Source organism: Salvia splendens, chromosome 4 (genome assembly GCF_004379255.2).
Source record: "Salvia splendens isolate huo1 chromosome 4, SspV2, whole genome shotgun sequence".
Lineage (NCBI taxonomy): Eukaryota > Viridiplantae > Streptophyta > Magnoliopsida > Lamiales > Lamiaceae > Salvia > Salvia splendens.
The window spans coordinates 27,332,203-27,346,789 of record NC_056035.1 but is presented as its reverse complement, the minus strand read 5'-3'; the positions used below and the strand labels follow the sequence as shown (position 1 = coordinate 27,346,789).

At 37.1% G+C, this 14,587-nt stretch overlaps 1 protein-coding gene across 1 annotated transcript; it reads right to left on the bottom strand.

Moving 5' to 3' along the window:
* Positions 1-360: 360 nt before the first annotated feature.
* On the bottom strand, positions 361-11,522 carry LOC121800905. The gene is made up of 4 exons (XM_042200394.1): positions 10,896-11,522; positions 10,295-10,768; positions 593-1,000; positions 361-504 (listed from the first exon to the last, which is right to left on the bottom strand). The coding sequence occupies exons 1-4, from the start codon at positions 11,520-11,522 to the stop codon at positions 361-363; spliced, it is 1,653 nt and encodes a 550-aa protein (XP_042056328.1).
* Positions 11,523-14,587: the final 3,065 nt, after the last annotated feature.

Sequence of the window (14,587 nt, the reverse complement as noted above, 5' to 3'; positions counted from 1 at the left end):
AAGTACGCTATCCACAAAAATACCACCAAAATTTTTCATTTATGTTTGAAATCACGCATGGGGTTACACAACTATGACTGAAATCACAAACCATGTACACAAATGAATACTACCCGACTATGACTGAAATCACAAACGCCTGATGTTGATTGAATGAAAGCGTTTTGTTTTTATCTATGCCTGAAAACACGAATGAAGTTACTCAAATATGATTGAAATCACAAACCGACGAAGTACGCTATCCACAAAAATACCACCAAAATTTTTCCTGATATTTTTCCACCGAACTATACTTCCACAAAAATACTAGTCTGTTACAAAATAGTCTGTACCATACAAAACATACATATCATATCATCATCACTGCCACAAATTGTTCACCCATCCCAAACAAACACAACGTTTTAAGATTAAGTAAAGGCCATCAATCTTGATCACCGCGGCGCCGCATCTCTGAGGCTGAGTCCTTTTCTGAGTGCTTGGTCTCGGATTCGAAACATTAGGCTGCAACAATTAATAGTGTAGTAAGTTTACATGCTTAAGCACTGTGTACAATTACATAATATAGTTGCATATGCTTATTGCATAGTACCTCTTGGCGTTGGGGATTGTTTGACGATTCAGGTAAAGTACTGTCACCAAGTTCACGCGAAGTCTCCCCAACCTGAGAACGGGCATCTGTCCGAGGATCATTGCTGCATGTCCTCCTATTATGACCTTCTTGACCGCACCGACGACATTTCATCACGAAGGTGCGACGCAATGACTCACCTCCATCTGCATGAAGACGAATCTGGGGCTCCTCACGTCTCAGTTTCTTCGGCCTACCACACTGTCGCTTTGACCTCGGGGACGCCAATTCCACTGAACCATCTACAGTACTCTTCGGCCAACTGGCTACCCCATTGATGGGGTAGAGGACATTCTCGTCACGTCGTCGCCATTCTTGTTGATTGTTGCGATAGCATGCGTGCACGGGATTCCGGTTAGCTGCCACAATCTGCAGGAACAAGTCAAATCGCGCATGTTGACAACATATTGGCCAGAAGGCCCAGACACTTGGTACGAAGACTGTCCGTTCCATGTAGCCCTCCACGATGAAGCCCTTGTTAGGATTGATATACTGAAAAGCATATTTCGAGCATGTTGCACGGATAGAATTGCTTATATACAATAAACTCTACAATCCACTTTTAACCCAAGGCGAGAAGAATTAATTTTATCGCATTGGTGTTTGCTTATGCATTTATAAGATGTTTCTCAAACATTTAAATGTATAAGAAGCAAATAAGTCTAATTCTTCTGCATAGTAGACTGGTCGTGAACGACGTTCACAGAAGGTGACGCAGTCGGTCCTTTGTAGAAGAGAAATAGAATTTCACAACCTAGATAGGCTTTGGCTACCTATCGTGAAAGGTTGCAGTGTCAGTCCGCATATTTCCTTACCTTAGGAAATAAACGACATAGGTGTGGTATATCACTGAAGGATCTAACAGTTGAGATAAGTCTTTCTTGCTATTTACTGAAAGACGCGGTTTCGGTGATTGTTATTTCTTAATCATTGTTGACATAACATTGAGCATATGATATTGATTATGCACTACTTTGATTTATCAAATGGTGCGGATTTTTCGCAATCCAAGAATCCTGATATCTTGGGTAGTGGTGATTTATGTCTAGAGGTGCTAGTATTGTTATTGCAATGAATCGTGTGTTGGGTGAGTTCAGTTTGATAATATCCTCAAGAGGTGTTCGAAAAAGGTTTTATTATTCTGAAACCCGGCCAGTTGGAATTTATTCCAGAATAATAAATAAAGATTTTGAACTAGACAACTCTTGGAAAAAGATATTAATTAATTAAAGTCAAATAGCAGACTTAAATTAATTAATGGATATTTATATCTTAAACACGGGAAATAATAAATTAAAGAGGTAAAGCCCGGATTACTCGTAATTTGGGATTGGACGGCAGTCAATATTATTATACTATAGTGGATGATAATAATATTCTATTGGACTTGTATTAAATTGAGGCTCAATTTAATTAGTAAAAGTCTAACAGGTTTGGCCCAAGTCCAACCTTCATGGATCCCTAATCTGGCCCATAATAACTCTATATAAAAGGAGATTAGAAAGAAGATTAAGAGTGAATTAACACATTAATTTTCGTGCTCCCCTCTGGGAGTGGACGAAAAATCAGTTTTTGAGAAAACTGATATTATGTCTTCTTTCTAATCAAGCCATTTTCGATTCTGATAAGCTTTACCCACCCAAAGGTTAGATTCTGAGTTCGGGATAAAGATTGGAAGATTCGTGGTTGAGTACGAAGATCTTCATGTGGAGAAGGCACAAGCAATCGTCGATTCTTTGGAGAATCAGATCAGTAATTCTAAACCGTAGGAAATTCATGAACTAGGTTTTAATTCCTTTTACATGAATTGTGTGCGTTCTTGTATGCAATTGATTGTTTAACATGTAGATAATTAATCCCATAATCGGTCAAATAGATCTGTAGATCTGATTTATTTGTTTTTGCATGACTTCCGCTGTGCAAGGGGCACCAAACCCCAACAATTGGTATCAGAGCCAGTTTTTGGCTCTGATTATGTGGATTAATTTCATGTTATGTGAGTTGCTTGAATGCATGATTGTATTCGTGGCTTGGTTGTTATTTTGTTGGTTAAATATAACATAAGAACGAAACATCGCGTCGGTATTACTACGCCGAACCATGTTTATTAGTTGTCAATATTTATTGATTCATTATTTGGATAATCATTGCATATAATGAAGATTAATAGATTGGGATTGTTGGTTACGTAATTTATGTACGTGAATTTGTTTCAATTGTTTCCTAATGGAGAATCAAAACGGTCGCTTCATGATTTTGCGGAGATATCCGCAAGGAATCTGACCAGCGCGTCGTGGCTGAGACTCGGTCAACTCCAGCAGCTACGGCGAGGGCAACTAACGACGCGTGTCGGCGACGACAGCAGTTCGACTGGGAGCCATTTTTGTGGGCAGTTTCCAGGCTCGGAGGAAGCTGTTGTCGCAGCCACTGCAGAGACGACAACGACGCAGCAGCGGGGATCGGGCAGCGGCGGGTACGACGACGCAGCGACAGCTGCGTCGGTATACCGCGAAGCGATAGAAACGAGGCAGCTGCAGTGACGTCGCAGTGACAGCAGCGACGACGGCATCCAGCAGTACAGCGCCAGAGCTGTGACATCGACGCAACAGCGTCGAAGAGTCCAGCAGCGGCCGCTGAGATGAAAGACGGTCGACGGAGGCAAGAACAGGCTGTTATGACAACGGCGACGCTTGCGCGGGTCTTCGCCCTGTGAAATCACTTTCCAAATTAGTTAGGGTTTCCTAAACTCTTGGAACTAACTTTGGATTTAATTCAAGATATGATTTTAGAATAATATTTGAATATATCTTAAGTGGATTATCTAAAATTTAATTTTAATTAAATTATGGATTAATTAGACATGTATCCTTATTTTATGGATTAGATAGATTAAATTCTATCTAGATAAATTCTAAATAAATTTGGATGATAATAATTAATTTTATTTTGTCTTATGGATTTTTGTATGATTTAATTCTATGTAAATAAATCCAAGATAGACTAGATAAATAATTAATTATGTTTGGATTTTATCCTTATTTTATGGATTTGGATAGATTTGATTTTCTCTAGATAAATCCTAGATAAATTTGGATAATAATTAATTTTATTTTGTCTTATGGATTTATATAGATTTAATTCTATGTGAATAAATCCTAGATAGACTAAGATAAATTTTAATTAAGTTTATCTGTATCTTGTAGATATTGATAGATTTATATCTATCTAGAATATATCTTAGTAGATTTGGATAATTACAATCCATGTTTATCTTTATCTTGTGGATATTTATAGAATTAATTCTATTTAGAAAATATCCTAGTAGATTTAGATAATTAAATGTATCTCTATCTTATAGATATTGATAGATTTGTATCTATCTAGAATATATCTTAGAAGATTTAGATAATTGTTAATCCAGTATTGTAACTATCTTTTGGATTTAAGATAGATTTAGTTCTATCTAGTTACATCCTAGTTGAATTAATTAATATTAATTCTATTTATCCTAATTTTATGGATATAAATAGATTTATTTCTATTTAGAAAATATCCTAGATAAATTTGGATAAAGATAATACAAGATAGTCCTTATCTAATTGGATTTTGATAAAATTAACTTTATCTAGAATAAATCCTAATCGATATGATATATTCTAGGTTTCTATTCTAAGTAATCTAAGATTCTTTAAATCTTGGAATGATTGGATTTTATCTTCGTCTTATGGATTTGGAGAAATTTGTTTTTATCCTGAAATATCCTGGTAAGATTTAGATAATGATAATCCAAGGTTAGCTTTATCTTGAATTTTAGGATTTGATTTTATCCATGTAAAATCTAGAATAATCCTAAGAGGATTTAGATAGATTCAATTCTATCTAGATAAATCCTAAATTAGTTTGGATAGTCATTATCCAAATAAATCGTATCAAATCCGAAATTCCTATTTTGGATAAGATAAGGAATTAATTATTTAATTAAATATCCCTAGATTTATTAAATAATTTCAATAATTATCCAGTGAGATTAATTGTCATATTATTAAATGGATTTATCTATTTATTTGGTGTTAATCTGTTTTAAGTGGATTATCTGCCTTATCTACTTATGTGATGATTATGCAAAAATCATGTTTAAAATGACTAAGCGATAATTACAACAGTGCGTTGTATAAGATCTCCATAAATTGGTCTATATATGAAGCAATTTCTAATATTATCGCGACCCACCTTAGTGGGAGCAATAATCCTACGAAATAGCAAGTTCATAAGATTAGACTTCTTAATGGTAAATTGTTTAAACTGGAAGCATGTTTATAATATTATCGCGACCCACCCTAGTGGGAGCCATAATCCTACGAAATTGCAAGTTCATATGTTTAAACATATTTATAAGATAGCTATGGAATTTTGTTAGTGGCGTGCGACCTTCCCTAGAAGGAGTATCAAAACAGAAACGAAATTCCTAGATGCTAATATTTATGGTTAAAGCTTAGGCAATATTTGGCGGCCATGCAACCTTAGTGGTATCTGGACTATTCGTCGGTATTGTGACCAGGAAATTGTTGGAATCCAAATTTGTATGACCTCCCTAGAGGCGTACTTATTTTGGTTGTCACGGTTGCGAGATACATAAATTGTTTTATGGTTATTTGCGATTATGTATTAAGCATAGTATGTGATAAATAGTTTTATTTCTTCTCATCCAAATTCTTAATAAGGTCTGCGAACCTTAATGAAATCAAACTCGAAGGCCAAAATTATGTAGACTGGAAATATTAAATGGATAAGATTCTCATTGCTTAAAACTTAAAGTTTGTACTCACCAGTTCATGTCCTCCATTTCCTCGACAAAATTCTATAAAGAAAATCCAAGAATGCATTTCATGCATGTACTTGACAAGTTTTTTGAGATAGAAGGTCAAACTACTTTCTTTTAAGTAGTAAGACACGACTTGGTTTATACCGATGATAAAGGGATATCCAATGAGGACGTTGTCCAGATTCTATTGGAACATCCAAAAGAGATAGAATGTTTTGATGAATCTTCTGATTCAGTTACTCAAATAGTTTCTACACTCAGTTCATCGCCAAATGTAATAGGAAGTGATTATTTGAAGGTTGTTATTGAAAAGTTGGAAACCTTCGGCATTGTATTCAGTTTATTACTTTTGGAGGAAGATAACATGATAGTTGACGAATTCATTAACGCTGCATCTTTCCTATGTCTTAGTTCAATCGAACAGAAGACTAGCAATGGAAAGAGGGAAGAGCTGAATTGTCATCAATGAAAGCTATAAAGGCAAGAAATATTTGGTGAAAAGGCAAAGAGAAGATACATTGTAAGTCGGATTAACCTCTTATATAAAGGACAATGACTTAGATAACAATGCAACTTCTAAAGAGAGATCTAAATCCAGTTGGGCAGTTGTTGCAGTGGGAGCTATTTATTTATGATCACTTTATTGTTTTGTTTTGATGTTAGAGATTTTGTTTTATTGGTACAGTCTTGTTTAGAATGAATTTATATTCAGTTTATAAACTCATTTATGATTCTACGATGTTCAATTTAATTTTATAATGCTTGCATTATTGAGAAATGTGGATCGAATATCTATCATAGTACCATAGAAAAACAAATTATACATCATAGTATCTAAACAATATAATTGCAAAAGATTGAGTATAACACCACAGTTCAACTTCTTAAACAATGAACGATAAAGTATTTATGGTACTTAATCATAAGGCCAAGAAAGTACTTAGAATTGTTCAAACTGATTTTGTCTAACTCAAGTGACTATCGAGATTTTAACAGCTTACTTGTTAAATAGCTTGAAAGTCAGGTAAGTCTGGTTGATGCACAATAAGTTAGATTCTTTTGGTGGTTCAAGGGATTCAGAATACTTATAGAGGTGCGACATAGAAAGACTAGCAAGTCTTAATGGTTTATACCATAGGAGACGAGCAATGAGTTAAGATCAATAGTGGGAGCTAAATCCTAGTTGACTACTCCAAGCATTCTTTTAAAGAATGGGATAGTCATATAAGAAGATATCGAAGTCTCTTGAAGACAAGTTCGATAAGTGAACAGTTTTACTCAATGACATCTTATCATTGATGGGATATACGTTGGAAACAATGAGTTATACCTCAAAGAAACTACCATAACATCAATACCTTATACAACACACGAGTTGTGGACTAGAGACAAGTTTAGTCCAGCACATCTCGAGGTGTGGAGTTATTCCAACACATGTTTTGGAAAAGGTATCCAAGTAATTGGAGTTGTGTATTGAGGTATGTTTTAAGGTTATCCCAAATGATAGAAAATATACAGGTTTCATAATCTTCAAGGCAAGATAGGTGTTTGTTTACACGAATACTAGATTCTTTGATGAAGATTATGTGAAGAACTACAAGCCTAACAAGCATGATAATTCTCAAAATAATGAGAATATCTATTTTCCATCTTAACCAAGAAACTAAGAAAATCAACATTTGTACCTAAGATTGTAAGAGTCATGTCGTAGTGAGAGCGTTCTTTGCGAACATAATAATTCATGGGCATAAGAGAGTCTTTAGATTCAGTCTTAGATCAACTTGAACCTAATCCATGTAACTACAAGGACGCATTGACTCATCAGATAATCATTCTTGATAAGATGATAGATTCTGAATAACAATCTTAAATAGACAAGAATGTTTGCAAGACTTGCGATACTACCCATAGACTATTTTAGCTAGTGGGAGCTAGTGGATCTGCAAGTGTAAACAGAGATCTTAAAAGGCTAGAATAATGGCTGAACGGTTATACCAAGAGAGAATCATATTCTCGCAAGCCATTCTACCTAAGTCGATCTGTATCATATTGTCTATTATAGCCTACATAAATTAGGATGTATGTACTATGATTGTCAAGACAGTTTTCTTTAATAGAAGTCTTGAAGAGCTCATATGCATGGAACATCTTAATGGTTATGTAATAAATGGCAAGAAACAAGTGATTTGGAAGCTTATGTAGATCATTTATGGTCTTAGGAAAGCATCTAAATCATAGAACATGTGTTTCATGCACGTTGTCAAATCTTTTGAATTTGACCAGTGCCCTTAACAAAGCTACAGGTACAAGAAAGTTGAAAGTGCACTATGTATGGTATTCTTGGTACTCTACGATGATGACATCTATAAAAGTTGATAAACAACTAAGAGGGTTATCTAGCGTAGGAAACTGGTCGTCTACCCAGTTTAAGGATGGTGGATTTAAGATAATCTAGTTACATTCTAAGCATCTATGTCATTAGATTGCTAGAAAAAGAATGTTATGTTTCTTAAAGAATCCTACATCTACACAATATTTAGATACTTTAGCACTGAAAATTCCAAGAAAATATTTTACTTTTCTAGATGGAATTATCTTGTCTGTAGTAAGTGTTTTACGACACTGAATGAGATCAAGAGGAATGAGACAAGTTCCGTAATTGGAAGTCTCGATTATGCTATGATGTGTATTAAGTTAGATATTAGCTTTGCTTTTGGCATAGAAGCTTGATATCATATTAACCATGGCCAAGGACATTGGCTTGGTAAAGAATATACTATAGTGCTTGAAAAAGACTAAACGGTATGCTCTAGTTTACCAGACATCCATGTTATGTCCTTTAGGTTACATCGACTCGATTTTATAATTGATTGATGATCGAGTTATCCTCTGACTATGTGTTAACGTTAGGAGTTGAAAACTGAGTCATGAAGGAGTGTGATTACATCACAGACTCTATCATGAAAATTACAAGTGTAGTTTCTTCGGAAACTGCTAAGGTAGTTGTTCATCTCAGTAATTTCCTGATAGCTTTGACCGTGAATCCGAATATGCCTATGAGTATTATATTTTGTTATGATTACTCTAGCCAGGTATCTAACTCGAGGGAAACACGATCTGATAAAGCTAAGCAATCACATAGAGATGAAGTATGAAATTAATTAAGGATTAAGTGCGCAGCAAGACGTTATGGTTTCCAAGATATCATCAGAGAACAACCTGGCAGAATTTTTCACAAAATGCTTATATGGCAACATGTTTTACACATGAGGTGAAAAGTATGATAGTTCGATGTATCATGGCCCGAGACCTGCTTAGAGTATAAGTGGGAGAGTTTTGGCAGTGGGTATACTCGAAAGCATGATTTTGAGTATAACTGGGATATTGTTAGGATTGGTATACTGAAAAGCATATTTCGAGCATGTTGCACGGATAGAATTGCTTGTATACAATAAACTCTACAATCCACTTTTAACCCAAGGCGAGAAGAATTAATTTTATCGCATTGGTGTTTGCTTATGCATTTATAAGATGTTTCTCAAACATTTAAATGTATAAGAAGCAAATAAGTCTAATTCTTCTGCATAGTAGACTGGTCGTGAACGACGTTCACAGAAGGTGATGCAGTCGGTCCTTTGTAGAAGAGAAATAGAATTTCACAACCTAGATAGGCTTTGGCTACCTATCGTGAAAGGTTGCAGTGTCAGTCCGCATATTTCCTTACCTTAGGAAATAAACGACACTGGTGTGGTATAGCACTGAAGGATCTAACAGTTGAGATAAGTCTTTCTTGCTATTTACTGAAAGACGAGGTTTCGGTGATTGTTATTTCTTAATCATTGTTGACATAACATTGAACATACGATATTGATTATGCACTACTTTGATTTATCAAATGGTGCGGATTTTTCGCAATCCAAGAATCCTGATATCTTGGGTAGTGGTGATCTATGTCTAGAGGTGCTAGTATTGTTATTGCAATGAATCGTGTGCTGGGTGAGTCCAGTTTGATAATATCCTCAAGAGGTGTTCGAAAATGGTTTTATTATTCAGAAGGCCGATTGGAATTTATTCCAGAATAATAAATAAAGATTTTGAACTAGACAGCTCTTAGAAATAGATATTAATTAATTAAAGTCAAATAGCGGACTTAAATTAATTAATGGATATTTATATCTTAAACACGGGAAATAATAAATTTAAGAGGTAAAGCCCGGATTACTCGTAATTTGGGATTGGACGGGCAGTCAATATTATTATACTATAGTGGATGATAATAATATTCTATTGGACTTGTATTAAATTGGGCCTCAATTTAATTAGTAAAAGTCCAACAGGTTTGACCCAAGTCCAACCTCCATGGATCCCTAATCTGGCCCATAATAACTCTATATAAAAGGAGATTAGAAAGAAGATTAAGAGTGAATTAACACATTAATTTTCGTGCTCCCCTCTGGGAGTGGACGAAAAATCAGTTTTTGAGAAAACTGATATTATGTCTTCTTTCTAATCAAGCCATTTTCGATACTGATAAGCTTTGCAAACCCAAAGGTCTGATTCTGAGTTCAGGATACAGATTGGAAGATTCGTGGTTGAGTACGAAGATCTTCATGTGGAGAAGGCGCAAGCAATCATCGATTCTATGGAGAATCAGATCGGTAATTCTAAACCGTAGGAAATTCGCGAACTAGGTTTTAATTTCTTTTACTTGAATTGTGTGCGTTCTTGTATGCAATTGATTGTTTAACATGTAGATAATTAATCCCATAATCGGTCAAATAGATCTGTAGATCTGATTTATTTATTTTTGCATGAATTCCGCTGTGCAAGGGGCACCAAACCCCAACAACCCTCGCGTACCACTTATAAACAAGCTCCTTGATAACAGGAGGGATTGCGTGATCGTAGCTTTTGATCCACTGGCCTCTGATCTGAATTCTTTCCATTTGACTTGTTCGAATGTCCTCCAACATGCTGATAATTCCTTTCTCTCGAGCCAATGCAATCTTCGAATTGAATGTCTCACAGATGTTGTTCAGGATCACATCACAACAGGTGTGTGGAGAGAAAAATACCTTGACCCACTTTTCTTTGGGAGCTACTCCAGAAAGCCACTGGTGTGCACTGGGATACTCGGTCTGCAAAGCATCCATCAAAGCCACGTACTGTTCGACGGTGGTACTCGAGGCAATCTCCCACAACCGGTCTTTGAAATCTTCACCAACAAATCTCTTCTTGAAATTGTTGTATATGTGCTGAACACAAAAGCGATGCTCGCTCTGTGGGAATTCCTCAGCAAGCAACTTTGCAAGGCCCTGATGCAACACAACAAAACATTACCACAAAATCACAGTTCAATACCTAATATATTAATCAAATCACAAATAAAATTAAATCACATATCACGTACATGATAAAATATTGAAATAACGGATGGCCTACCTTTTGTTGGTCAGACATAAACACATAACGTGGGCCATTTGCATGCAAGTTTATGTCATCAGACAAGTACTCCACGAACCACTTCCACTGGACATAACTCTCGGCCTCAGTCACCGCCCAAGCAATCGGCCACCAGCCATTGTTGGGATCAATCCCCATTGCTGTCATTAGCTGGCCTTTGTACATCCCTCGCAAGAAACAAGCGTCGAAGAAGATAATCGGGCGACATAACTCCATCCATCCCTTTTTCAATGGCCCTAGACAGCAGTAGAACCTCATGAATCTCGGACCAACGGCGCCAAAATCCCTCATACTCTCATAATGTATATGAATGTTGGATTCAGGGTGCGTCCGCTCCAATTCGGCTTTATAGTAGAACAAGTTTCTGTATTGGGTCACCGTAGAGCCGAAAATGCCGTCCAGTGCGTGCTCTCTGGCCCGATATGCCTTCATCCTACCTATCTTCAGGCCAAAATCTTCATCGACACACTGCCGCATAGCTGCAAGTGGAATGTGAGGGTTAGCTTTGAATTTCTCCATATAACGCTCCCCTAGCCACTTGGCCGTCAGCCACTTCGAATCTAATACTTGAGAGCATATGTGCGCGTGATCGCGTTGCATATTCATCACCACATAATCATGACCATTGTGTATTTCGTGCTTCCTCAAGTACACATACCACTCACATCCTTGCCCTTTACAAATCACACGAAGTTTTCGCCGTCGTTTCTTTTCACGTGCACCCGCCTTCTTGACATTATTGCGTACTGCCTCAACACGTCATCGAAGAAATCTCTATGCTTAAAAACATCACCAGGCTTCCACAGCGGAAGCTCATTTCTGACGAACTTGAAGGGGGTAAACTTTATGCATGCCTCCAAACCCTCCAAATCCTCAAGGTCATCAACATTTTGTAGCTCGTCCACAACTTCTTCCTCAAAAAGTGGGTTGTTTGTCATGTTCCTATTGTCCACATAAGGCGAGTACTTCCTCCGCCGTTTATCCCCTGACCCCCCTGACCCGCTGACCCCCCTGACCCAGGCTCACCCGGCTGGGTTTCGCCTTCAAGATTGACTTCCCCATCACCCGGCTGCTGTACATTCTCTGGTTCCTGTCTCGCATCTTGTTGTTGGAAAATGGATTCGTAATATGAGGTGAAAAGCTGCTCATCTCGGCACATGTGTGCCAACGAGATAAAATGGTCCACCTCATCATCTTCATTATCAGTCGGCGGTCCCTCATTATGCAGATGGAAGCCATCCGGAGCGTACTCAAACGATGGAATGCAAACCGGCTCCTGAGGTTCTACTCCAGGACCATCATGTATTTCCAGACCACCTTGTACTTCGGGTCCAGATGGCACTTCCGGTCCACCATGCACTTCAGGCACATCATGCACTTCCTGTCCAGCGTGTTCCATGGACGGAGGTTCAAGTCCGGACATTAGCAATTCATCCGGAATCTCCTCGATAATGGGTACTTCCGACTGCACTTGATGCTGAGGTTCGGCTGAAAAATCCAGGGTCGGTTTGTACACATTATCGTCAACATGTTGAACATCTTCACTATGAGAAGATTGTCCCATCTGCTTTAACATAAAATCACAAATTAACACCATGCATACAATCATAAATCACAACTCTATTACAAAAGGTGTGCACTAACCTCTGCCACGCTATCAACAGGGTCTACAATTGCTTCGTTTTCATGATGCCCAATCTGAACAAAGGATGAATCACATATGAATACCAAACAATAAACAACAAATCACAAACATATACCACAGTGGTGTACTAACCTCTGCATGGTCTATAACTGCTTCAACCTCAACCTCAGGTTGTATACCGTGTTCAACCTCAACTCCACATTCGCATGCATGGACATCTCCTTGTCCAACAACACCAACGACTGCTTCATTCTCTTCAACATCCACCACAACAGCTTCTACTTGCTCTGCACTACATGATGCAAATGCATCCATCAAATTCTTACGGGCAGCCTCCTCTTTCCTCTTCCATTCGCGACGTTTGTCTTCTAAACTTTTGGTCAAATACTCTTCAAACTCAACATCCCTAGGGTACCACTCAAGCAACAATAATGGTGCCGATGGTTTCCTCTGCTCCTCTTGCTGTTGTTTCTTCCTTTTCGGTTTACTCTTCGGCACAATTGGGTTCGGTTCGTCAAGTTCTTCAATGACCATAGTGGGTTTTTTACTAGCATTCACAAATTTTAGCAACTCCTCCGCTTTTTCCTTTCGCTTCTTCAGCAAGGCTGCCGCCTGTGTTATCTCCACAACATAAATGTGAACTAGCTTTGTGGTAGTAGCCGCGACTTCGAGAAAAGGACCCAGATGTACATCGTCAGTTATGGGCAGCAATGGGCCTCCTATTTCCACGCCCCTACAACCATCACTGTACGTTGGATGAACGTAATAGAACTCACATATGAGTTGCCTATTGTAACCCAACCGCAATACCATGCTGGAAAGATCTACGAGCTCGAACTGACGAATCCAGCATTAGTCAAAGAATGTCAATTGCCCCCCAACATACTTCTTCTGTCCATTGATTTCGAAGATTGACCCTCCGTGATGAAAACCGACGGAAAACAACCCGGGATGGTCCCCTGTTAGGGTTTGTACAGAGTTAGCAAACATCCAAATTTAAACCAAACTTATTTCACATATAAAGTCCTACAATACAGTCAAAACAATTTCACAAAACAACCAATTTTCGGAGCCCTAAATCACAATCAAAAACCTTGCTAGGAATTTTAAACTTGAACGTACTATATTCTTCTTCCGGATAGAAGAAATCAAGCAGAGGATCGCGAATGCTCCACAGCAGTGACGGCCATGCAAAAGCCCGATTTTACCCTTACAGGCCCTAAGGGTCTAATGGTCCGAAAAAACACGATTTGTGATTATATGTTTTGTCAGATCCCTGTGGTGGTATTTTTAAAAGTTAGGGGTCTCTGATGTTACAAGGCGAAAAGTTAGGGCCCTTTGGTGCAGTTCACTCTTTAAAATAATATGGGATTTAGTACATCACTGAAATAATATCAGATTTTAAAAATTAAAAGTATGAAAAGACCAAATCGCCCAGCACCCCAAATGGGCATTTTCGGTTAAAAAAAAAGCCAAAAGGACCATTTTTGAGATAAACCCTTAGTCTAGGGATGTCTGGCGATATTTTAAAGTCCAGGGACTATGAACGAGATAAACCCATAGTCCAGGGATCATTCTAGTAGTTCACTCTATCTTTTAAGGTCCATCAACTATAAATTAATATCAATTCAACTACTTTTTTGGCTATTTCCATTATTTTCATGACCAAAGTACTCTTAAGGACAATGAGGGCAATTCAATCTATTTACCCTCTCATTTTCATTAAAGTATGTAATTTGGGATAGTTGATGTACCAAAAAAGATGTTCCCTCTAATTTTAATTTCAAAATAAAAAAATATTAATGATATTAATATTCTATTACTATTAATTATTTACGTTTAATTTTACTGATTTATAATATTTTAAATCATTGCACTATATTTAATGTTAATAGTGAACTAACTTAGATATAAATATATTATACTTATACAATATTTGTATATAAAAGTAGTTCAATTTATTAGATGGAATATTAAATTTTCAATCTTAAAGCTATACATAGAATATGTTATTTTTAAGTGCAAT

Bases quoted from the DNA above. Each gene is read 5' to 3' on its own strand.
- LOC121800905 (XM_042200394.1), bottom strand. From the start codon at position 11,522: ATGAATATGCAACGCGATCACGCGCACATATGCTCTCAAGTATTAGAT. The intron at 1,001-10,294 runs GTTTGGTGCCCC...TTGTTCCTGCAG, and splicing joins GGTACGCGAGGGTTGTTGGG to ATTGTGGCAGCTAACCGGAA. The intron at 505-592 runs GTACTATGCAAT...TAATTGTTGCAG, and splicing joins ACAATCCCCAACGCCAAGAG to CCTAATGTTTCGAATCCGAG.